General features: G+C 32.7%; 1 protein-coding gene across 3 annotated transcripts in view; it reads right to left on the bottom strand.

The window, feature by feature from the left end:
* LOC129222732 (dual 3',5'-cyclic-AMP and -GMP phosphodiesterase 11-like) overlaps positions 1-26,412 on the bottom strand; it is a 166,847-nt gene that overhangs the window by 23,561 nt on the left and 116,874 nt on the right. For all 3 annotated transcript variants that reach the window (XM_054857264.1, XM_054857266.1, XM_054857265.1), the window contains exons 7-15: positions 16,982-17,071; positions 14,297-14,434; positions 14,152-14,216; positions 12,575-12,638; positions 12,446-12,493; positions 7,462-7,605; positions 4,366-4,509; positions 2,608-2,754; positions 18-125 (exon numbers count right to left, since the gene is read on the bottom strand). In XM_054857264.1, coding sequence (XP_054713239.1) covers positions 18-125; positions 2,608-2,754; positions 4,366-4,509; positions 7,462-7,605; positions 12,446-12,493; positions 12,575-12,638; positions 14,152-14,216; positions 14,297-14,434; positions 16,982-17,071 — 948 coding nt within the window. The remainder of the gene's footprint in view (positions 1-17; positions 126-2,607; positions 2,755-4,365; positions 4,510-7,461; positions 7,606-12,445; positions 12,494-12,574; positions 12,639-14,151; positions 14,217-14,296; positions 14,435-16,981; positions 17,072-26,412) is intronic.

The following is a 26,412-nucleotide window of genomic DNA, read 5'->3' as shown; positions in this document are numbered from 1 at the left end:
ACACAAAAAAGACTTACTGTTAGAACAGCAAACATCATCTGCCCAACATTGAACGCATGCCTCCAGTTATGATACGTGACTTGTCTATAATTTTTTCTAACACTTAATAGCCATCGACATAGCATCTAAAATAAAAAACAGAAATCAAGTCTAAAAATTTAGGTTGCCGAGATAACTGATAAATATTTAAACTTTTTATTACAGTGGAGCACCGATTACTTGGACTGAGATCTGGTAAAACAAAATATCTAGATAATAGAACAATTTTAAAAAACAGGTTATGGCAAGGTTTTTTTTAGGCGACTTCCCTTTACACTTTTACAGGCTTAGGACTGGCAATTGTAATAACCCATACAACAGCTGGCCTGTTTAGATATATATTTTTTAATTTTAACAGACGTACACATAAATATTATTACTCATAATTCATTGTACATATTTTTAGAAATAATTTATAGGGAAAAAAGAAAAAAAAACCCACATAAATTGATTGATCTGTTAAATTGAACATCCAGTCAATTTGCATCCGGAATAATTTGTGCAATATAATATTAATATTTTTTATATTTATTACACAATGTAAGGAAACTCAGCTGAAAGTATGCAAAAAATCAAACTGAAATAATCCACTATAATATTAAAATCTGTTCACGTCCATCTGTCTATCTGAAGATCGATCTTCTCGAGAATCGCTGCGAATTGAGAGCCAAACGAGATACCGAACAATTCGAAATTTTCCAAAGAAAACAATAGGACCAATCTCGTAATTGTGCGACTTTGATAAGCGGAGACATTCATTAAAACGCTAATTAACATAACATTATTCAGGAATTTTTATTTCTTTCCTGTTGCCATTTTGCATATGGGTGAGCAAGAAAAATTCTAATAATTGTTTCAAAAGCGATTTTTTTGGCTGCTGTCTAAATCTTAAAACAACGTTTCCATCTAGAATTTCATTTTAAATTAGTTTAAAATTGGTTGCTCTATTTGGACATAGCCTTTATTTTATAGTCTGTCCATTTTTTATTTTTTACATTCAACGTTCTTAACTCTTTTCAGCATATGAAAGTTGTTTCTTTAGCTATGTTTATTGATTGTAGTGTAAGTTTATCATTCACCAGCCTCATATTTTGGTACACTTAGGATGTGCGACTAATTATGTTTATTTTATTGGACTTTTTCCCGTCATATGGGTGAGTTTTTGAATTGTAATAACTCTCTTTTTTTTCCTGTTTCTATTTTTGAAATACAGTTTGTATCGTTAAAAGAACATGTTAAATTAAGATTGTTTGGATTTCTTTAAGTGAAACAGAGTTGAACAAAAAAGATTGTTTTTAAGGACTTTAACTAAAGCTAAATTGGAATCTGATGACTTGGTATTAAATTAATGCTTATTGGTATTTATTTAGTCTTGGTGCTTGTAATTGTACATAAATATTTCAGATATAGTCTATCGAATGTAATTCATTTTAACGTGAGCACAGATTACAGTTGATAATGCATATATTTTCATCTTTTGTGCTAATTGAAAATACTCATAAGATGTATCATTGTTAACTACGATTAACCTTAAAGAGATTTTTGCCAAAAATATGCTCTACTGGTGTTTCTCAAACCTTGCATTACCCGTATTTATTTACTCCTTAGTGCTTTAGAAAATGATGTCAGACTAATACAAAAACATCAATTGGACATCTCTTTCATTTTTAAGTAGCCCGTGCAACGCCGGGCATGCAGTTAGTTACTATTAAAGCGGGTGGAAATGATACAAACCCCAGTTTTGACATAATGAACGTTCATAGTACACTCTGGGATCTCACAGTTTCAATAGGAACTATTGGGTAACCTTTTCTGGTAGTGAGAGCGTTGCTATCACTGTCCAACCAGCCCAGCAGACAAATAACCCGGTGATTGTGAATATATTTGTTGTGAGTAACTGCTGATAGTGTTTGTAGACAGCTCAGAAATTCATGTTGGTGTACTTTTCGGGCAGAAGGGATCACGATTTCCTGAGTAGCTTTTGCTTTCATATTGCATAAAGAAAGTTACCACCAATTTTCATTCAAAAATAAAATATTTTTATGTTGCTATTGTTACAAATGTGTAAAGTTTACAATTTGGAGGTTGAGTGTGGTACAGTAATTAGTCAAAATTTTGGAGGGTGAGTTGGGATCACTTTTCTTTGGCCTGTATTTAGCAATATTGTCTTTTCCGTTTCAGGTTTATTGATAGACAAGAGTGAAAGAATTCCATATTTTGCAAATTCTGCACATTTCTTTAAGTTCAAAGTAAATCTAAAGTTCCTGCATATGACTTATCGAATTCAACATTTTCCCCCGAATTATCGGAATTTCTGAGAATTTTAGATTTGCTTCTAATTTCAAAAAATCTGAAGAATTTGTGCAAAATTTTGTCTTGAGTTGGAAGATATTTGCGGAAAATCTGCAGATTTTTACAGAAATTTCACAGAAATCTGTAGAATTTCTGCAGAAAATGTGTCTTGAGTTTTCCTCACACATTTGAACAGAATTGCTCTGATGGTCAGTCACAAAAACAATATTTTATATCCAGGAAAAAGTAGCAAGAAAAATATGTAACAATAATTACCACATAGTCAATGTGAAACCTTTCAATAAGATCCAAGTCCATAAACATCCTTAAACAAGCTTTCAGCATGTCTTCATCATTCAAACTGAAATCATTAAATTTTAAATCTTGTAGCTTGTACACATGTGTTGATGGTACAATATATTTCTGAAATCACAAACATCAGTTTCAGTTCATGAACTTAATTGCCCAATATTTCAGACAATATTATCACATTTAACAGAAAACTAATACAGCTTTTGACTGTTAGAACAAGGTTTAAAAGATTTTAACAATGCTAAAATAGCACAAAATCTCCTACAAATTGATTCCTTTTGCAGATTTTGTGCATTTGTAACTGCATCGTTTTGGTTTGCAAAAAGTGATAATGATTTTTGTTTAATTGCATTGATTTTGAGGGGGAAGGAGAATACATGATTTATAAAAGCAAAATGTTTCCTTATATATTTAATGAAAAACAGCAGCAGTTTTTGTACTTCCGAGTCTTTACATTTTTAATCAGAAATCCGCATTTGAGTTATTAGTGCAAAAAATGCATGTGTATTTTCTCATTTCACTAACTGAAAAAAATAATTGAAATACAGTACTGGTACAGTACAATAATTTAATTTCTCAATGAAAAGAAGGGTTTTATGAAAAGCAAATGCAAGAGAAACAAGAATAAGAAACAGAGTCAGATACTGTTGAATTAAATTTTTTTTCAAAATGTCAAGAATGTTAGTCAATTATGGTAGACATATACACATGAATGCATTGTTTCTCTTCTTTCACCTTTTGTTCTACCTTTACATAAACATTTGTCAACACTCACACATATGTGTACCAAAATTATGATCACTGTTCCGTTTTGATATGATAAATCCTAAGGTTTAAATGAATGAATTACCAACATTTTAATGCACAAAAATTGCATATTACTGCAGACATGAGTTTTGGGGTTACTTGGAACCCTTTTTTTCAATGCAAAGAAGTGTGAGCTTTTAAAAAGTCATCCAAGGAAAGCTTTCCTCGGTTTTTGAATAAAACTTAAGTTTTTATTAAATTATAAGATAAATACAACGTAATACAACTTTCAATACAATATATATTGTTAAGAAACATTTTATCAATTGTTGAATGCATTCTAGCTCCAAGAGTTCAATGCACACAAATTTTAAAATTAAATCTACATTTCTGTTATGTTTTATCATAAGGTACAATTTTGAATTTAAAAGAATATATCTTATATATAATGATAATTAGAAAAGAAAATTTGTAACATAAATTGTTTAAAGCTGAAGCCGCTGAAACACAGCTTATGATTCGGCCAGGCCGAAGCTTCCGTGGAATGGCCGAAGCTCCAGCCTGGCTGAAGCTTTGTTCCATCTCTTATTTTTTATTTAAAACATTTACATGAGGTTTCAAAAATATAGATAGAATGTTAGAGATTTAAAATCTGAAAACAAGACTTGAAATTATAGATCTAAAAACTATTCTAAAATTAGGTATATCTAAGAATTAATGATGCTAAGTTTATATTGAAAATCAGTAATGACATTTTGCCAAAGTGCAATTTCTGTTAAAAAAATTGTACTTCCACTTTTTCAAAACTTTCTTCCTTATTCATTTATTTATTTTAATTCAACTAGCAAACATGAATACTTTTGATCAACAGAATGATATAAAAAGGGACATTTTTGCCAAATTTTAGCATTTAAGCAAAATGAAATGATAAGCCTTAAAATATGCAAATTATTAAATCACAGAAAGATTACTCACACTAAGCTGCTTAGCTTCTTCAATAGGAGCAGTTGCATGATATGATAAAACATCTAAGGTTACTTTGGTTTTAGCAATGGCTTTAATGGCTTTCTCATACATTTGAGTATTCTGTATACCCATTCCACAAAAAATAGCAAAAGCCTGAAATGAAAATTTAAAAGTAAGTATAAAAAATTTTACTTTGCTTTTTTATTAATTAAAGCATGCAGTCTAATAATTCATTCATGAAAAGAACTACTTTTAAACTAAAAAAAAAAAATCCATTTTGAAAGAGATTTGTTGTTAGGGATCATTATACATGGTTAGAAGTAAAATAGAGGCTCTCTATTTTACCTCTAACCATGCCTAATATTTACTTCAATTCAATATTGATCTCTATAAACATTGTCACAGCCCATTCGTTTTTGGTCTTTATAGGATTTATTTGTATGAAAATATTCATATACAAAGATTGGAAGCATGGCTTGAGGCCACGTGTTATGTTTGGGGTGGGAGAGGGTGACCCTTGAATTTCTTCTTTGATTGTACCTAATTGTACAATGCGTGTGTGTGTAAAAGGGAACTCAGTCAAAGTTAAGACATGGCTTCAATTCAAATTATTTTTTATTCAATCACAATGTCATGTTTGTTTGTATGTATGAAGGATCTTATTGTAGAATTACTGTGCTTGTTTAAATTTTTACCTATTTCTTATAACATTTTTGAAAAAGAATTCATACTGATGGTGAGTATGTATTTAAATGCATTTAAATAACAACATCATCATTATTTAAAGGTAGCAACTTAATATCAAATTGGTGAAAGGCTTTTTTTTAATAAAAATTTATTTCTTTTGTTATTTTATAACACAGTAGATTACTTTCATTTACATTCGTAATTTACATGTATTTTTTGTCATTGCAGATAAACTTAAAATTCAAGGAAATTTATTGGCGGAATGTGATTTCTGAATGACGTAAAACACATCTTTAAATGAGGTGGATGCCAATTTGATTCTCACATTTTTGTTAGTCACTCCTGATGTGGCTATCTGCTCTCATTTTGTTACATGTTATCATTCTTGATGTGACTATATTTTCCTGGCAGTTATGTTAAACCTTTATTCTGCTGCATATGTAAGAAAAATAAAAGTTTTTTATTTAAACAAATGATTTGTGAATCAGAAAAACGTCCAGGGTGCTTAAGCAACATCTTGGGCTCCGTCCGTTCAGACCCAAAACCGTTTCAGAGCATGATAAGGGTATTTTCTCTTCCCCTTTCCATGGGCACCCATATGCAAAATTGTAAGGGGGGGCTCAGATATTTAAACCATAGCTTAGTGGGATAGTTGCCTCATGGAAACCGATTTCAGGACAGATTAGGGTCCAGTCATTAAAATTTGACATTTTTAATAACTTATTCATTAATGGCTGGAGAAGAAATGCTTTTACATTTTTGCTAAGAAAAAGTACTAAAAGCAAGGAAGTTCTAATTTCTAAGGGAGGCTAGAGCCTCCCCTTACCTCCCTATATGGGCGCCCTTGCCCCTTTCTCAATGCAAAGTAGATATTGCTGTAAATGGTGTGATAAATGATAAATCTTCTAGGATTGACAACATTCATTCCGAATTTTTAAACCACGTTGGCTCAAAATGCTAAAGACAATCCCCTTATATTTTTCAATATAATCTGGACTTCTGGCTGTGTTCCATCTTTATGGCACACAACAATAGTTATTCTTATTTACAAGAAAAGCAGAAATCCTGAAGAAATCAACAATTACCAATGTATATTCTTAACAAGCCTTATGAGTAAAATCATGGAGGGGTTTGTTTACAACAGATTCAACTGCTACCTAGAGTCTAATTCTTCGATTGCTGAAGAACAGGCAGGCTTCTGAAAATTCAAATCGTCTTCTCACCAAGTTATTCATTTTTGTCAAACCATAAAAGATGCATTGGACTCTAGACAAGTACTTATTGACAATGCCATTATCCTGAACTCAGCATATGATATAGTTTGGAAAAAAACCTCCTGTATAAACTTTACAATATGGGTATATCCGGTCAATTATTAAACTGGATCTAGAGTTTTATAAGTCAACGTTCCTGTAGAGTCTGATACGAAGAAAGCCTATTAAAATATGGTGTCCTTCAGACTAGTCTCCCACAGGGATCAGTACTAAGTTGTATTTTTTTAATGATAACATCAATGACCTCCTCCAGAAGAGAAAATATTCTCTGAAGTCGAATGCTTACTTTCGACTACAGGAAAAAAATAATGTACACAGTGAAATAAGTTTAGCACGAAAAATCAGTTAACATGAAATGATATAGCAGTTCAGACCATACATTATGAAATTTAATACATATCTTTTAGCAAAAAAGTTTTTCAACATGAAAAAAAAAAGAAAAATTGGGGCCTGTAAGTTGTATGCATTCTAAGGTACAGAAAAACCCCTCTAATGCGGACACTAACGGGACAAATTTGTTTTGTCCACAATGGAGGGGTGTCCGGGACAGGGGTTTAATAATGTTATTTGTCTTGGAATCAGGGAATTAAAAATTCTCCGCATAAGAGGGGTGTCAGTTAGGAGGAGTTTTACTGTATATGGTTATTTTTATTTAAAGGTAATAACTTTAGACTCAGAAACCTATTGTAATTAGATTTTTTTAACTTTTTTATTTTGTCATTTAAATACTTATTGCAACCCACAAATTAATTACCCCTTTGAGGAGTCAAATTGCTTCTTTTGGGGGTGATCATCCTCATGTTGGGAACCACTAATTTATCTCCTTTAAATTTTTAAGGAAGACAAAAAGTGATAAATGTATAAAATACCCTATAACTGCTCAATGATTTGTTTGAAAGAATGGAGTGGAAGGGAAGAGAAATGTAAGAAAGTAAAGAGAAAAATATTAAAAAAATTTTGTGCATAATAAGCAGTAACAATTACTCTTTTTACATTATAATTAATAAAATTTGAAATTGCTGGGCAAAGTTACAAATAGAGTAAAAAACAAAGAAAAAGAAATAGAAAAATAGAGAATGAAAATATGGAAACTAAAAACTATAAATTATAATAACATTTAAATGAGAAAAAATTTCAGACCTACTTCGAACAAATGCTCATCATTCTTATTGAAGGGAACACCACTTAGTTTATTAATTAGCTGACTGACACCAAGAATTTTGAATTCAGCATTTCGAATGGGCATACAGAGGACAGAATGATGAGAAAAACTACTATCTCTGTCAACCTATTATAAAGAAAATATACATATTAGTGTATAAAATTTTAGATCAATAACACTATTAGACTTAATTAAAGTTGAACACTTAGTGCTGAAAATGTTGAAATACGGTCAATCTCAGTAGGCACAGAAAAAAAAAGAAGAAAGAAATAGTGTTAAAAAAATTATGCTGCCCAATGAAAAACCTTGCGAAGTTTTTCATTTCCCAAGTAGGCACTGATGAAGGGAGTGATTGTCCTTGAAACCATTATGCCAATTTTCATTATCGTGTATGGAGGTTGCACTTGCTTTAACACCATTGGACTTGTTTTTCAACTTTGATTGTAAACTTCTGTTGCCCGAAGACCAAACGAAAAACCCTTTAATCAGACATTTCAAAGCCACAAAGTAAAACATTTGTAGCATTTTTAGCAAAGAAATTATCTAATAAAAATGTGACACATGAAAATTTGATGATATTAAGCTTGTGATTTTCAATAATAGAATTTATTTTAAAAGGGAAATTCATTTCATTTAACTAAGCAATGCACAATATATGAATACAATATTTCCTAACAATACTATGTGTTAACAACTGCATATAATTGTATATCTGTTTATGAATCATTTAAAATTATAAAAGTTCACTCTCATTTGAAAATCAATTTTCAACCTTTCATTTTCGGCAATTTAATGAATAAATTCAAGAAATTTCAAGAGGACAGAAGATAAAATTGCCTGAAACCAGTGGAAGGATCTGAAATATTCAGAATATAGTATAGTTCTAATGTGATGCCGCAGTTGTTATTAGTGTTCCCATACCTCAATTTTTTGTAACTTATCATGGATTGACAAGGACTTTCAATAAAAATAACTTCATGTTCTGAGCTTATTTATTTATTATTATTTTTAATTTTAAGGTGAAACTTTTTTCTTTAAATTGAAAATTTAGTACTTATTATAATATTACAATTTTAGTTTAGTTACAGATGGGTCAGGTTATCATGCTACAGTCGACCTCGCTTATAACAAGCCCTGATTTAACAAGAACCTGGATTTAACGAGGAAATCAGAATTACTTGGTTGGTACAATGTTAAGTCTACAGGAGCACAACTTGCTTTTAACGAGCAAATCCTGCTTAAAGCAAGCAATATTTTGGGATTCATATTTTTAATGATTTCCCGCTCAATTTATCCTTTCTTGGAAAACTTCCTTTAACTTTCCAAAGTCAACTGAAAGTTAGTGATGAGTCAGAAAAGCTGAGAGCAAGTGATTACTACATTTTTCTTTAATTTGTGGAGTAGAGAAGCATTTGAAAAATATTTGTCGAATAGTTGCTGCCAACGTTATAATTCCGAGGTTATTGAAACTCGAATTTAAATTTAAGCAGACGAAAACAATCATGAAAGCGATAATGATAAATGTGAAGAATTTCAAACTGGATCATGCTCAACATAGTCAATGGCTTTTGATGTACAAAACAGCTTCAAACTATTTGGAAGACCTGGATGCAAATGATGATGATTTTAAAGCCATGAGCATTTCGCAAAAAACAGTAAAGCAAGAAAGAGAGAATAAACCAAGTTCAAAGCATATTGAGTAACTTCTGCAGCACTGTACAGAAATAAAAATCACACAAAGCAAATGTGTGAATTTTTACGATTTTTTCATAAACTTTTTTTTTTACGAGCACTCAGAAAAAACAAGCAAATATCATGGTCCCTTTGCGCTTGTTACATGGGAGGTTGTCTGCGTAAAAATCCGGTGAATCTAAATAGCTGTGTAATAGAATTTATAAATATGTTTAATATTCATTTTGATTCATTTTCAATGCAGGGTTTCTGCAACAGTCGCATTTTTGGCAAAATACGAAAATCTACAAAAATAAAGCAAGGCATTTTCGCTTTTTTTGCTCAAATAAGAAAAAGAAATGATGCCTGATTCGATAGAGGAAGTTGGAATGGAGATGTTGAACTTAATCTTAAAAAAATCTTAGCTGCCATGTTTAAAGTACTATTAAGACCAAAAATACTATTTTAATGGGCAATATGCTCCCCCCTTCCCCAATGAATGCATTACTCTTATTAAAAATCAAACTAGTGTTTTCTCAATGTTAAGTATAATTTTAAATTTTTCATTCAAAAAAAAAAAAAAAAAAAAAGAATATTAGCTACTGTGTATTTTTTTCTTTAAACATGTCACGGCTGATATTTGAATTTAGCCATTACATCTGGAGATGAAACACATTGAGGCAGTTAGAAACATATCTAAATGTATTAACCTTTTACAATTCAACATTTAACTAGTTTTTTTTTCTTCCAAATTTCAGCTTTTTGTTCAAGAACTTTTGAACTCAGCTTAAACACAGTTCTGATACAATTTTTTTTAAGTTTATGATTCCACATATGATTTTTGGTTAAGTGTTTTTGTTTTCTATTGCAGACTGATTTTAACAAATAGTAGGATGCAATTTTTGGTCTTATTATTTATCACTTGTAGTTCATACTATAGCTCAATCAATGAAGGGGATTTAGACACACGGTAGTGTGTCAGCCAAGTTCCGAAATCAGGCGACCCATCTGCCAGTGTGTATCTTAACGAAACATTTCAAGCTAATTTTGACTCCCTCATTTCTCAAAAACTATTAATTCTACGTGCTTGAAATTTTGTATGTCTAATAGAGCTGCCTAGCAGACCTATAATCCTAAATTTCAAGAATGTACCTCTTATAGATATAGAATTATTACAATCTGAAAAGTGTCATTTTTTACACTGACTCACTGACTCACTCACTCACTCATCAAAATGTTTACGAACTTCCAAGTGTCTCACATACTTGAAATTTGGCATGAGAATAGATTTTCATGCATATGTAAAGGGAAAAATCTAAAAAATAAAAAAACTACATTAAAATAGCAAAAAACTACGCTATTTTTTATGAACATCACGGCGTAATCACTTCACCACGCGTTTGCAAAATATTTCGCCAAATAAATCAAAACAAACAGGCTCGTCAAACATTGTCAAAACAAGGTTGTTGAAGTTTTAAATTAACAATCTAATTTCTAACTCATATGGGGCTTGAAACAATACTTTAAGTTCTGCTAAAATGAAAAATGATACATCAAATAATTAACATTGTAAATCAGGGGTAAGCCTTTAAAATCAAAAATAACTGGCTTTAAAATTTTTTAGAAACTTTAGATCTCAATTAAATGCGAAACTTTACAGGAGGAGCCAAAAATGGCAGCAATAATTTTAACAATTGAGAAATATTTTTGCAAATTCTGCATATTTTACGATCTACGTTATGATAATCCCCCCGAACAATAAAGAAACTCCAGATAGATTTTGAGATGAGTCTTAGCAATTTTCCTAATTGTCGACAAATTTGAGGAAGCCAAAGACCAGGAGCTAATGTATGTTGGCCTTGCTGATAAATGTGAAAACAGATGATTATTGCCCAAAAGTGGCGATCGCACCAAGTCCCCAGTTATCAAAATATCTTCATAATTTCTAATGAAAAGAAACCACAAACCAGTGCAGAGCAACAGTAGGGAAAAAAAGGAAATCATATAGTTGTAATATACCCTTTTTCATTTATAACTGTCTAAATTAGAACATAACCTTTGATTTAGCTTTTCAAAAAGTAATGATATCCCAACAAAACAAAAATGTGAAAAAGAAGCCAAGTTCGGTTGAAATGAGATGCGGGAAAGATGGTGTCACCGCCAAAAAAATTTCAGATCTAAACAGTTACCAAATTCCATAGCAGTTCCTCATAGAAGTTGGATTTTCCCATGTTCTTCAATTCATTTAGAAAACAATTTTTTACTTTCTTTGATATTGGATTTAAAACTTGGCAAGTTTGAAAAACAAATTGTGATGACTAAAACTTGCCGCAAGTTTAAAATCCATTATCAAAGCAAGTGAAAAATTGTTTTCTAAATAAATTGAAGAACATGGGAAAATCCAACTTCTATGAGGAACTGCTATGGAATTTGGTAACTGTTTAGATCTGAACTTTTTTTTGTCGGTGACACCATCTTTCCCGCATCTCATTTCAACTGAACTTGGCTTCTTTTTCACATTTATGTTTTGTTGGGATTAATCTGAAAGAAGGAATCTTAGAGGAATTTGCTGTAATTTGTCTCTGACATTAACTTCTACACAAGGGAAAAACCATCTTCTGCTTCCTTTGCTTTTGCATTTAAAATATCAGTGCATTGTAAAAGTTCTCTGATTTTGAGGAGTTAGCTTTGATTACCTTTGTACCTGCTTTATAAAAATGCATTAATGCTGTTAACAGAGAAAGGAATATGTTTATTCAAGGAAGTAATAATTAGTTGAAAAGTGAAACCATGTTAAAAAGTTTTGTTTTGAAGATATCCGACTAGTGTACATTAAACAAAGACAAAAGTTAATGCTTGTACATCAGACAAAATATGCTGTGGTTCATAATGAATTCTCTGAACATTACTGTTATTATTGTTGGACTAGTCTTTGTTAATCCTGTCATTTGATTGAGAACTGCTTACACTTGTTTCGAAAGGTAAATTCTATGCATATGAATAGACGTTGGAATTTTTTAAATATTTAAAGAAATCAGCAGTTCTAGATGACAATTTGTGTGAAAAGAGGGGGGGGGGGGGGGGCGGCAACGAAACTAAACACTACAAAAAGGGTTTATTGTATTTCAAAATTTTTTTAAGTCATCTTGTTGGAAAGTTCTTCCGAAAAGAAGTATGAGTGTATGTGTGTCAGAGAGTCATTAAAATATCCGTGAGCTATAGAATAAATTGCCTTATAACATACATCAACACATACAAAGTTAAAAAACATATTAATGATTTCAGTTGAACTTACCAAGGGATCAAATCTGCTATCAGCATGCACATCTGATATATTCAAAGTCTGAAACATACTTGAATTTTAAAACTTTAAATCATTTTAATGTATCAAAATTAAAAACAGTAAAAACTGCAATTAACTTACTTCTCCAGTGGTAGCTACATAACCAGTAATCCCAATGTTGATAGGAAAACGACCTTCAAAAGGGCTACAAGATAAAAAGAAGCTCAGTCCAAATGTTTATGCAAATACGGTAAAACCTCTCCAAGGAATCACTAATGAGCAATCTTTTAAAAACATGGTCGTAGCACTTTAAAAGGTATCTGTGATTTGCTTAATTCAAGGAAAAGTCACGGTAAACAAAGAAAAATAATTCTTCTACCGAACACTATAACTAAAATTTTGTCTTTCAGAGTAGAATACTGAAAACATATGGTCTTTTTATAATATATGAAAAATTAACATAGAGCTAGAATTTATAGGTTAATAAAATGAGAACTATAATTATTCTTTATAGAGGTGATTCTTCGGAGAAGTTTCACAGTATTCAATTGCAAAACTTCAGAACTAACACAGAGGAAAACTTATAGTTTATTTTTTACATCCAAAAATTGAATGCAAAAAGATATTCATAATTTTTCTGAACATTTGATTTCTAATACGCAATATGAAAAGTTATAGTTATAAATCAACACATCATCAATACATATTTAATTACAAAAGAAAATATTTTAATACTTGTGAATGAAATGAAGCAAAATCTTAAATTATAAACAAGTCTACTTTGCATCAAGCTTTTAAGTGAGTACAGCTGCTTGATAATTTCGAAGTAATTACTGTCTTTCCAAAGTCATCTTCGATGTATTCACTTTAAGAATAACTGCTCTGCACTTAGCAGGATATGTAGATTTACAAATCAATAAGATGGATAATTCTGTAAAGGGTTAGTTTTTGCGTCGGCAACTATTTTAAAGTAATTAATTTTGAGATTCTGAGTTTTGACATTAGTTGCTGGTATTTCTGGCACAAAACAATATTAAGGATTAGCTTTTAAACTTCCTACAGCCTTATTTTATTTACAACGTTTAAATAAGCTTGAATATTCAAGTCCTCAGAGTTCTGGAATTCAGTGTATTAGGTACTTTCTAGATCTGATCTTGTTGCCAAAGTTAGCCTAAAATTGTGTTTTAAAACTAAAATTTCAGGAAATTTCTGGAATGTATCTCCAAACCCCTAGCATTACCAAATACAACCAAAAAATTACTGAAAATTTGAAAATATTTCAAAAGAGAATCTCCCTTTCCTTTACGGAACTTTTCCAAAAATTATCAGATCTTTGCCATCAATTTTGAATATTTCAATAGAGGAACATTATGAACTCCTCCCTCCCTTCAACACTCCTCTGAACAGCATAGAGATAATTAACTAATTTTCAATGTTTTCCCTGGATGATTTTCTACCTTTTTCCCCTACTTTTCAGAGGAGATAGGATGGGGTTTCATATGCCTAAATTCCTCAAATCGTCATCCAGGAAGTCAAGGTTGGTGCCCCACAAGGAGACCCTAGTAATATTATATAATATTGATAGTGCAATTTGACAACTCAAGCAAAAAAAAAATAGCTAGTAACATTTGTAAAAGAGAGGAATGTTACACTTTTGTTTTCCTCATTGTTCAAGACATTAAAAAAATTATAAAAATAGTATTAAAGAAAATGAGCACCTTTTTCTGTTTTCGTCTTCAACTTTTGTATCATTAACATCCAAATCAAATACTCTTGAGAATGTCTTTAAGAAAAGAGAGAATATTGATTAGAAACTTAAAAGTCTAATAAAAGATAAAGTTATCTTAGCAAATTAAAATCTACCTTTGTAGATTCATCAACTAGAAGTATTTGGCACCTCTCACACTGTAGCAAAGATTGAGTATGTGTCATTATCCTGTAGACAATATGCTCAATTGTACTTTGTTCTTCAAAAACCATTCTTGCTAAGTCCAAAAGAACCTACACAAAGAAAAAAAAAGTAAGGTCAAGCAAAACTCTAATTAAAATGAAAACTTTATATAGAATTAACAATCTACAGGTCATGAATATTGAACACTCAGAGCACATAAAGCTATGAGATACGGCCACATGGCCGGTCTAAATTAGAATTGCAACAAAATATCAAGCAAATGGTGCACAAGCTGAAACAACTGACGCTAAAAGACTGTGTGTATGCAATAAGATGAAAAACAGCTATAAATGAGTAAAAATACTACAAAAAAGTTGTCTCCCAATCCATAGTTCATATAAATCATCTTACAAATACAAATACAAAAGTGTCGACCAGCAACAGGCTCTGGGCCCAGCTAGATTGGTCCTAGTCAATTTACAATCCCCAGTGAAGATCAACGGCTCTCTTAAAACTATCTATTCCCTTGCTCATTACCACCTCTTCCAGTAAACTGTTCCAAGGTTCCACTACCTTGCTAAAATAATAATTTTTCCTAACATCAGTGTTAGCCTGAGATTTAAATAGCTTAAAACAATGATCCCTTGTCCTGTTTTCAGTGCTAAACTTCAGCCCCCATAACATCTTTCATTTTAATAAATTTAAACAACTGAATCATGTCCCCTCGGTCTCTTCTTTGCTCAAGACTGTACATTTTTAGCCTTCTAAGCCTGGAATCATAGTCTAAGTGAGAAAGTTCATATATTAGCCTTGTAGCTCGCCTTTGAACCCTTTCCAATACATTAATGTCTTTCTTAAGATAAGGAGATCAAAACTGAACAGCATACTCCAAATGAGGTCTTACCAAACTTAAGGGCAGAAGAACTTCTTTAGATTTGTTTGAAATAGATCTATTGATAAACCCAAACATCTTATTGGCCTTGTTACTAGCAATGCTGCACTGTTGGCTAAACTTTAAATCCTGACTTATTAAGATCCCCAGATCAGTAACTTTGTCTGCCTGACTAATGACTGAACCTTGCAAATAATAACTTGTACACTTATTTCCATGCCCTAAATGTAGCACTTGACATTTCCCAACATTAACAGCCATACCCCATTTATCAGCCCACTCCATAATATGATCTAGATCCTCTTGCAGCTGTTTTGCTTGTTCTTCATTTTCTACAGTCTCCATAAGAAATTTGTGACGTACGTCGCAGAACAGATGCCAGAGCTACAGAACTATTCTGTTAAAGTGAGAGAAGAAAACACAGGCAAATTTTCTGCAGAAATCCTATAGATTTCTGCGAAATTTCTGCAGAAACTGCAGATTTTCTGAAAATATCTTCTAACTCAAGATAGAATTTTGTACACATTCTGTAGATTTCTTTTAATTAGAAGAAAACCTAAAATTCTTGGAAATTACAATAATCCGGCGGGAAGCGTGAAAATCTGCAGAATTTGTGCAAAATTCTATCTTGAGTTGGAAGGTACTTGTAGAAAATTAGCAGTTTCTGCATGAAATTTTACATTCTAAAATTGAAAATATTCTGATTTTTCTTGCGGTTTTGGTTCTAGTTTTCCTTATTTTTCCCAGTCGATCTTTATAAACTCCAATTTCCTCCATAAACGTATGTTTTGGAAACATACCAACATTGAAACATGTCTATTGCGGAAAATTGTGTCTCTTGTTTGAGATTTCAACCCTTTTGCATCATGAAAATAATTCAATTATTTAGAAAGTTTTGAAGTGCTTTATTTTATTCTACCCTAACTATGCTCATTTTAAATTTATTATTTTAGTAGTTTATATATTTATAAACATTTTTTTAATTGCTCCTTTGTGTTGCGTAAAATTAGCCAAAAAAAAATTGTAATTTGACACCTAGGTTTGAATTTTTATAAAATTTTGTAACTTTGCTCTTTCTATGCATTTTAAAATGCATATAAAATATTTTTAGAGAATCTCAATCGGTTTAGGTTCTACAGAAATGCATAACAAAATATAGAGTTTAAAAAAAACAAAACTTCTGCATGAAACTATTTTGATTTACGACTCCAGATTTGTTGAAAAGGCCACATTAGTTGCTTGTGTAACAATGCTTGTGATAGTACTTGCAGAACAATTTTGGTCAAATGATTTTACGTTGCAGAACATCTTCATGTGTTCTGTTTTAGGGCAGTACTATGTTTTAGCATGCTCAATTAAATTTTAGAAACAACTCAGGTTTTGCAAAAATGAGAAATTCTCCCTCCCAGCCCTCACCCCCCAATTTTTTTTCTGACCCTGCATTCAGAGAAATATACAAGAATGGAAGTTGTTGAACAAGTATAATTTTGAACAGATAGTGGAAATGAAGAAAGTTTTATTACACTGTTTAACAATTGCTAAGCTAATAAGAGAACCACATGAAGTTGTGTAGTAATGAAAAAAAAAATTAATAGGTAGCAACCGAAATCTATGCTATTGCAGTTATCAATGTTTGTTATATTGCAATAACATTGAAAAAATAAGTATATTTTCACCATCATCTTGCACTTATAGAGCAGTGATTTTCTTCATTTTATTTAACTGACATGCTTAAAACTGAATAAAAAAAAAGAAACTTACTCACTTGATTTCTTTTGTTCTCCAGTTCAGATCTTTCATATAATTGGGCATTACGAAGTCCAATACCACAAAACTGTAAGTATCTGGAAAATACCTGCATGAAGAAGTTATATTTTTAAAATACTAATGATATAAAAAAAAAAACTGCAAAGAAATGTAACAGTTCTTAAAGAAATATTAAGGCATATAACGTACACAGTCATGCGTGGTTGGCAATCCATTACCAATGAATTATTCCAATAAAATTAATACTCGTTACAAAAAGAACAAGTTTTATCCGATAAAACTTCTACTATTGCCCTGAATCCCAGGAATTCAAAGGAATGCATGGATGCAAAATTCCTTTGAAAGTACCAACACGACAATCTGGGTTCCGAAAAAACAGAAATGTAGCCTACGAAGATCTACGATCAAAACAAACAATTGCATTATACTACAACCGAAACTTGAGCGCTAAACATAATTCCTCAGAGAATTGAAAATACAGCTTCTCTTCTTCAGCAGACAGTGTAAAATGATGATAGTCGGGAATGGACCGTTTTACCATCGAAATACAGTGAAATCTACCGCTTATCCAGCCCCCGTTTATCCAGATCTTCGGTTTATCTTGAACAACAGCATTAAAAGTCATCAATAGATAAAGGACAATTGCCGTGAAAAATCTTGATTGAAGTAAAGTCAACAGTCCATAAAATTCATTATCGGAAAAAAAAAAACAATTTTGTTTGGTATAAACACATTTGAAATTTAAAACTTTCAACATCAGAATATTCATGTTCCTAGTATGCGTTCTAACAGAGCCGTGTCCAAGGGGAGGGTTTTAGGGGTTAAACCCCTCCCATTAGGGAGAAATAATAAGTCAAGAGAATGTATATTTGACTTTTATTAATTTTAATGTGAAAGTTTGTGTGCAGTTAGTTAAAAAAGAAAGCCCCCCCCCCTTTACAAACTAGAATGATATTTTGGAAAAACTATAGTGGAATAATATCTCAATGATTTGTCAATGAAAAATCTTACTTAACTGCATTAATATTTATGCATTAATGATTGTGTTTGGTAATTAACTTGCATTTGCAGTAAGCTCTTATTTAGTTGATTAAACATTATTTCAGAATGTAATACATGCTGCAATATAAAAGATTCTGTGGACAGTATTGCAATATACCGCGTAGTAAACAAATTTGATTTTAAAAAAACGAACAAGGTTTTCTAATAAAACTGATAAGGTTTTATTAAAAAGAAGCTGTATACTACGGTCACACTTGTGCAGCAAGAATTATTCTTCGGAGCTTGGAGGTAGTGTGGGGGCAGAGTCGTTCTTACAGGTAAAGAAATGCTATTACTGGAATCGGAAATTTTACGTAAAAATTAAGTTTGTGAGGGATTGAACCCTTCCCCCCTCAGATAAAGATTTTTAATTTTCAAAACCCCTCCCTTTATGAAAATCTGGACACGGGCCTGCGTTCTAAAAACATTTGGGCGAAAAAAAAACAACTTGCTATAGTTTGGTAAGAATAATTATGCCTCCCCTATGAATGAACTTAAAAGCTTTGATTAAATACCCTCTTAAGAAAGAAAATCAGCAGTTTGATTGACAAAAAAATTTTATACGTGCAAAATTTGTTTTCGGTTTTCTTTTTTTTCTTTTTTTTTTTTTTTTGAGCAATCACGATTGCTTATTGATCTCACTTGACTGTTTTTGATGTTACGCTGATTTTATTTTCCCCACCAGCACCCTCTGCCAGCACCACCGTCGTGTCGATCGGCCTCACGATGTTGCTCCTCTTGCGAAAACAGTCTCCAGGTTGCGTCCACATCCTACACACACACGCTTACACACTCATGCCTGCGCACAGACACAAACACATATGACTACATACTCACACACGAACGCCTACACACACACACGCGCGCGTACACACACAGCGCACTGCATACACAACACGCACACACATGCATACATACACACATATACACGCACCCACATACATGCGCCTACACAAACACACACGCGCATTCATACACACACACGCTTGTGATTGCGAAAAACATAATTTGAGTTCAAGATGCCAAAAATCCAAATTAATATAATTTTTAAATCTGTTTTTTTTTTTTCTTTTTTAAATTAAAGAAGAAGAGTAAAATCTGTGTTAGTCGGACAATTTGTTTTACCGGAATTTTTCAAATACGATGGTAACTGAACGAGTCCATTCATACTTGGCTTTTATGGAACAACACCCATAACAATTATTGGCGAAGTAAACCTACTATCTTCATCCCAATTTCAACAAATCGAACCGTTTAGTTCTTCATATGAAGACTATGTACCACGGTTTAGGAAGATTGGGCGCCGGGATCATTCGGCGCCTAGCATTCTGGGCGCCGAGCCCAATATTCCCAACGCCCATATTTTTTTCTGAGTCATAATTTTGGATTCTAACTGCGAGAATAAAACACAGTGTGCTTTTACGTCATATACCAGTTTGATATAGCAGCTAATTGGAAACGAAATTAATTAGAATTTTCCCACCTTTATCGCTTGTTGATGTCAACCCGCCCATTCCGCGTATGCTTTCAACACTAGCTCACAAGAATTTTGGGTGAGGTTTCGAGATGAAGGTGCTGTTCCACTTTACTTTTAAATTTCCGCAGGTGTTACGAATATTTTGATGTTTAAAGGCAAGAATCGCTAGCAGCTAAATCGAAAAAGAAAATAAATGTAAATAAAATTAATAGGGTAAATAATAATTAAAATAATGATCATCCATCAAAAAGACAACATTTTCATAAGTTTGTCTGCATTGCATGATTTCGTAAATATGTTAACAGTTTACAATGAGACGTTTAATGTTGTGACCGAAAACAGTAATCTGATTTGCAATTGTAGAGGACAGGTGCTTGCTCGTTTCGCAGCCCTTAAACCTTTTTACATCATTGCAGTGATTAGGTTGCATCAAAATTTTACAAAATAAATAAATAAATAAAAAAGCATTGAGCATGCATCCTTTGCCATCAGGAAAAATTCGAAATAGCATTAGTTTTTATTATATCTGTCTGACTTACAAAGATCTGCCATATTCTCTCAGACATTTAATCTGAACTACTTTAGTTTTGAATTTCCGTCCAGAACTAAACGAGCCTACTTTCCCGTGGATATCAACATCGACTTTCTAGCATCTTATCAATATTTTTATAATCAGTTAAGACAGAGAATTTGTCAAGCATACCTTTTTATTATTTTAAGCTGATTTCTAAAAACTAAATATGCCTCTCTTTTGATGAAGTAAATATGTATAAAATAAAATTAAAAAAAGAAAAGAAAGGAAGAAAAAAGAAAAAAAAAACACGCACGAACAAATAAAGTAACAGCGCCTTTTAAACAATGCAGCTAACGCATCTTGTTTGAATTTAAAAAAAAAAAAAAAAAAAAAAAGTTAACAACTTTCAAAAAAAAAAAAAAAAGTAGTAACAATAAAAGAACATCAAAATAAATACTCTTTATCAGAATTAATAAATAATCCTTAAATATTTCATAGAGAATGATCGTGTAACGCTCCTGACGTCATCAACAACAAAACTCGCGCCACGGCATGATAATTTGATAATATGTTTTAAAAATGTTTGACATGCAGGGAAATGCTTTATTTTGATGAGGCTGATCTAGATTCGGTCACTTAACTGTTTTACTGGTAAGACTCAGTTTAGGAGAGTGAAGAAACAAAAAAGTGGTCAACAATTAATGCTATCTACTGGAGTTTAGGGTTAATCCACTGGAGTTATGGTTAAAATTTCAACTATCATGTCATCACCAAACAGGCAATTGCTTCGTTAAAATGTAGAAGAGTAGAAGCAATCTTCACCCGTCATACCTTTACGGGCGACTTTCTTGTAAATAAATAAAACAAAACAAATCGTTTCTTGCTCTCACTTTTGGATTAAAAAAAAAGTGCCTCTGGTTTTATTTTTTCCCCGGTGCCAAAAATTTAAAGGAAAAAGAGATAATTTAGAAAACAAATGACTAAATAATAAAATGAAATCTTAAATAAAAAATCTTCGTAAACAATTAGATTGTCTGCACAGATCTTTCTTTCTGTTAAAAAATAGAGCACTCCGAACATCCTTTCATTTCCCACACATTTTCAAAAATAAAATTAAAACTTTAGAATGAAAATAAAAGCAAAGCATCTCAACAATCATTATTTAACAGTAAAACAGAGTACAGAGCCAACAGTAAACAGAGTTGGAGTCGTGGAGTTGAAGCCGGACAGATTTTGGTGTAAATGAATCGAAGTCAGGAGTAGAAAGGCTTTCAAATTCCAAGAATCGGAGTCGTTCATTTTCCTTTTGCCAAGGCTGCGGAGTCAGAGCTGGAATCAGGCCAGGGGCGGATACAGAAAAATTTTTTGGAGGCTGCCCGGGGAATTGAATCCCCCCCCCCCCATTCGGTGTTTCATAACAAAGTTTTCATTATTTTATTTTTAAATGTTTTTTTTTTTTCATTACTTTTTTTTTCAGGATCCCTTCAGACTAGTGATCTACTTCTAAGTATATAAATATTATGTACTAATATACTTTGAATGTGGATGTAAAACATCTTTAACGTTTCAAGCCGAATAAATACTAAACCCAATATAATGTCACCGAGATGCTATTCAGTGAGCGATTTTAATTAGGAAATTGTCATAATGATTACAACACGAAGGCAAGGTTATTCAATAAATCCATATTTCCATACCTCATTTTAGTTTTTATAAATTATTTTATATTATAACTATAAAATATTATTTCATTAAGAAAATCATAGCTATTATACGGATAAGCTTTATTGAAGAATTCAGGACTATTTCTGTGTGAATTTCAAAGCAGTTGCTGGTTTTTTCTTGAAGCCATGAAATAGTTGAGATAACATAGTGATATTACGTGCCACTTCCATTAATATCATGGTTTTCCCAAGAAACTACAATATGATTTCTTTCATTTTGCATTTTTTATAAGCTGAAAAATAAATCTATTATTTAGCAAATAACTTCCTGCATCAAAGTAATTCTTTTAAGCACGCCTACACATTTTTTGAAGAATGTTAATGGTTGATTCCATCAAAGAAGAATTAATGAACGAATAGCGATATTGCGTTCCCTTGAATTCGAAACCAGCGAGTTAAATGTATTCTGCCACTCTGGGCTTCTGACTCCAGTATTACTTCTTTAGCAAACAAAAATGCTTTTATTTAAAACTAGTGGCACCCGCACGGCTTCGCCCGTAATAGAAAAATTAAAGGTCTTTTGGTTCGCTTGTATATTTACAAATGATGTATGGTGAATTTTCTCGCCAATTGGCTTGTACCGACGTTACAGTTCCACGTTATGATAATTTCGTATCTCGCCAATTGGCTTGTGCCCATGTTACGATTCCACGTTATGATAATTTCGTAATTTATGATAGTTTTTTTTTTCTTAAAATTTGAATAAAAAAAGAACCACATCGAATTTTCGAAAAATCGCTTCGAGGTGCACACCCCCATGCTACATACTAACTTTGTGCCAAATTTCATGAAAATCGCCCGAACGGTTTAAGCGCTATGCGCGTCACAGACATCCTACGGACATCCTACAGACATCCTACAGACATCCTCCGGACAGAGAGACTTACTGCTTTATTATTAGTAAAGATAAAGACTAGTGGCATCTGCGCGGCTTGGCCTGTAGTAGAAAATTAAAAGGTCATTTGGTTCGCCTGTATATTAACAAATAATGGATGATGGATTTCTCGCCAATTGGCTATGTTAAATGGCTCGCCCATATTACTGTTCCACGTTATGATGGTTCCGTAATTTACTATTCCATGTTGTGATAATTTGTTCAGAAAAAGTTTCTTAAACTTGGTATAGAAAAAGAACAAAATCGAATTTTCAAAAAAGCGCTTCGAGGTGCACACCCTCATGCTACAAACTAACTTTGTACCAAACTTCATGAAAATCGGCCGAACGGTCTAGGCGCTATGCGCATCACAGACATCCTACAGACATCCAGACAGAGAGACTTTCAGCTTTATTATTAGTAACTAGTGGCACCCGCACGGCTTCGCCCGTAATAGAAAAATTAAAGGTCTTTTGGTTCGCTTGTATATTTACAAATAATGTATGGTGAATTTTCTCGCCAATTGGCTTGTACTGACGTTACGGTTCCACGTTATGATAATTTCGTATCTCGCCAATTGACTTGTGCCCATGTTACGGTTCCACGTTATGATAATTTCGTAATTTATGATAGTTTTTTTTCTTAAAATTGGAATAAAAAAAGAACCACATCGAGTTTTCGAAAAATCGCTTCGAGGTGCACACCCCCATGCTACATACTAACTTTGTGCCAAATTTCATGAAAATCGGCCGAACGGTTTAGGCGCTATGCGCGTCACAGACATCCTACAGACATCCTACAGACATCCAGACATCCTCCGGACAGAGAGACTTTCTGCTTTATTATTAGTAATATTTACAAATGATGTATGGTGAATTTTCTCGCCAATTGGCTTGTACCGACGTTACAGTTCCACGTTATGATAATTTCGTATCTCGCCAATTGGCTTGTGCCCATGTTACGATTCCACGTCATGATAATTTCGTAATTTATGATAGTTTTTTTTTCTTAAGATTTGAATAAAAAAAGAACCACATCGAATTTTCGAAAAATCGCTTCGAGGTGCACACCCCCATGCTACATACTAACTTTGTGCCAAATTTCATGAAAATCGGCCGAACGGTTTAAGCGCTATGCGCGTCACAGACATCCTACGGACATCCTACAGACATCCTACAGACATCCTACAGACATCCTCCGGACAGAGAGACTTACTGCTTTATTATTAGTAAAGAAGATAAAGATATGCTCTGCGTGTTTTGTGTTCTTTTTGCATTAACTCTAAAAAAAATGCTATAGAGAAGTCAATTAAAAAATAATGAATAAAAGAGTGGAATAAATTCATCCTTGGCCCCCTGAATCCCCCCTAAAATCCGCTACTGAGTCAGACCCAAATCTGCGTACCCGCAGACCCCGGAGTGAGGGAGGAGGGGACGTCCTTAAAGGGACCAAAGGCCCAAGAAATTGAAAAAAAAAAAAGCGCTAAGATTTATTAACGTTACAAATTACACCGCTCTGGCCTCTGGCGAGGGGCCCTTCAGAGTTTTTGGAGGGGGGGGGGCAAAACTTATAGATCCGGGCCTGGTTGGGCCGAGCCAAAAAAAATCTTCTCTATACATCTTCACAAAGAGTTTTTCCAACAAAGTTTTGTTTGAAGCAATTCCGTCTTTAAGTTCAGGATTTATGCTTGCCTTAAATTTCCCCGCAGACGATAATGTTAAGTTTTTTTTAAATGTTCAAAATTGAACGAAAAATTGTTAAAATCCAAAGGGATGGAATGTGGAAAGGGATCCAATGTGGAAATAAGGAGTCGCCCGCCGAGGTTTTTCGAACGAAAAAAAAAGTTCGAATCGGACTATTCATCCCAAAGTTATTTGGAGGGGGGGGGGAGGAGTGGAGACAGAAGACACACATTTCCCCCAATCTCAAAACCCTATTTTCCAATTTTGTTAAATTTTCGATATTTTCATAGTTATCGACGTCTTTTCGTTTATAAGCGATATTTTTGTGTTCTATTAAACCTTCTCTCATGCCAATTTTTTCCATTTGCAATCATGAAATTAGGCGAAAAACATTCGATTTTACTCTAATCGCTTCCGTGCAAGCTGCAGTTTTTGCTAATCATAATTTATTCTTATAATTTCAAGACTAGACGTTTTTTTCTACATAATCGGCAAACATTGCTTCGATTTCTCTCTATTATTAGTGTAAAATTCCTTCTCTAACATAGGAAAGTACATTTTTTTTTCGGTATTTATTCAATTTTAAGTATAAATAACACATGTGATTAAGCGGGTTTGCTGGGCGCGCTATATGGGGCAAGATGCGCTTTGACTTCTTCAGAAAATGAAGGATAGAGAAATGGAAGTAAAAATAGGAATGAAGCTGAGTGCGTTTAATACGCTCGGTTATTTTCAAATGATCAGGAGCTTAAACAGGCACTTCGGAGTCACAAATGCCCTAAAGAGGCTCAATCACATGGCTTGACTTACCTCTAGGACCATAAAGGCCGGCTTATGGGCCGCCTAGTTCAAGGGGCCCCAAAAAAGGATAGAGAGTACAGAAATGTGTACTAAAATATGTCTTTAACTTGTTTCTTGCATCAATAACTATTTATAAAGAGTATAGCAGTGTGACTTTTAACATTAAAACTGTTTTTTTTTTTTTTTTTGCTATATATGAGCCCTAACCTGTAGCATATGCCGTTATAAAAAAAAGCGCGCGGTTGCAATTCTACAGCACTTTTGTCAAGTACACTGCTCAGGGGGCCGTTGCAGTTGTGCCTGGCTTACTATCCTGAAATTTCTAAATTGGGCTCCGCTCATTCAGATTGCTCTGATAAATCAAGAAACTAAATCAGACATCTCTTAAAACATCTTTTAAAATGTGAGTTCTTCAACATGTTTGATAATTTGATTTTTAAATAGGAACTTATTTGTAAGAAATCGTTGAATGAAATAGAGTATGAAATAACAATAAAAAAAGAAAGGAAGAGAAAATTCACTTTTTTCTACTTATAGGCTGATTTAAAAAAAAGTTCGTGATTTACAATCTCCAAAAGTGAAGATGCATGCCCCTGCACTTTTTAATGTTCAAAACTAACGATTGATCGATGAATGATGAAATTGATCGATTCATGTGTTCAAACAACAAAGAGTCAACTTAATAAGTGTGTATTTTATGTTTTTCTAATAATATTGCTTCATAAAAATAAAAATGAAGCTTTGAACTGGAAGGAAGGAGTCGATTCCTATGACTTTTAAAATCATGTCCCGAAAGTTATACAGGAGGTCATTTAATTAATAATGACATTAAAACTTAACAGCGCATTTTTTAAAAGTCATCTCCAGGGGCTCCGCTCACCCAATCTGCCCCCCTTTCCTTGCACCTCCTTTAACCCCCTACTTTTTTGGTGCACCAGCTACCTATGTCAAGAATGGGGTCGTTTCTAACATTTTAAAAGTATTTTTTTCTGAAAGAGCATGCGTAAAAACATAGAATCTGACCATTTTTTAAATAATTTCTTTAAGTTTAATATTTAAAAAAAATTGCTTAAATCGGTGCTCTTTCATCGTTTAACGCTTCTGTCATGTGACATCACAAATGATGAAATGCCATTCAGTGTTGCCATTCACGGTCTAAAATATTTAATTCTTTACTCACGTGTATTGGCAACGATATGGTTGATAGCAAGCTTAGAGAGCAATTGTAGTTCGCTTTTTGATTATCATAACGTGGAAATGCGGTAGAAAGATGCGCCATAGTGCATCATTTGTGACGTCATAAAAACCACGCCTTG

The sequence above is a fragment of the Uloborus diversus genome, chromosome 5 (genome assembly GCF_026930045.1).
Source record: "Uloborus diversus isolate 005 chromosome 5, Udiv.v.3.1, whole genome shotgun sequence".
In the NCBI taxonomy this organism is placed as follows: Eukaryota; Metazoa; Arthropoda; class Arachnida; order Araneae; family Uloboridae; genus Uloborus; species Uloborus diversus.
Note: the sequence above shows the minus strand (reverse complement) of the source record. Positions and strands in the feature narration are given on the sequence as shown.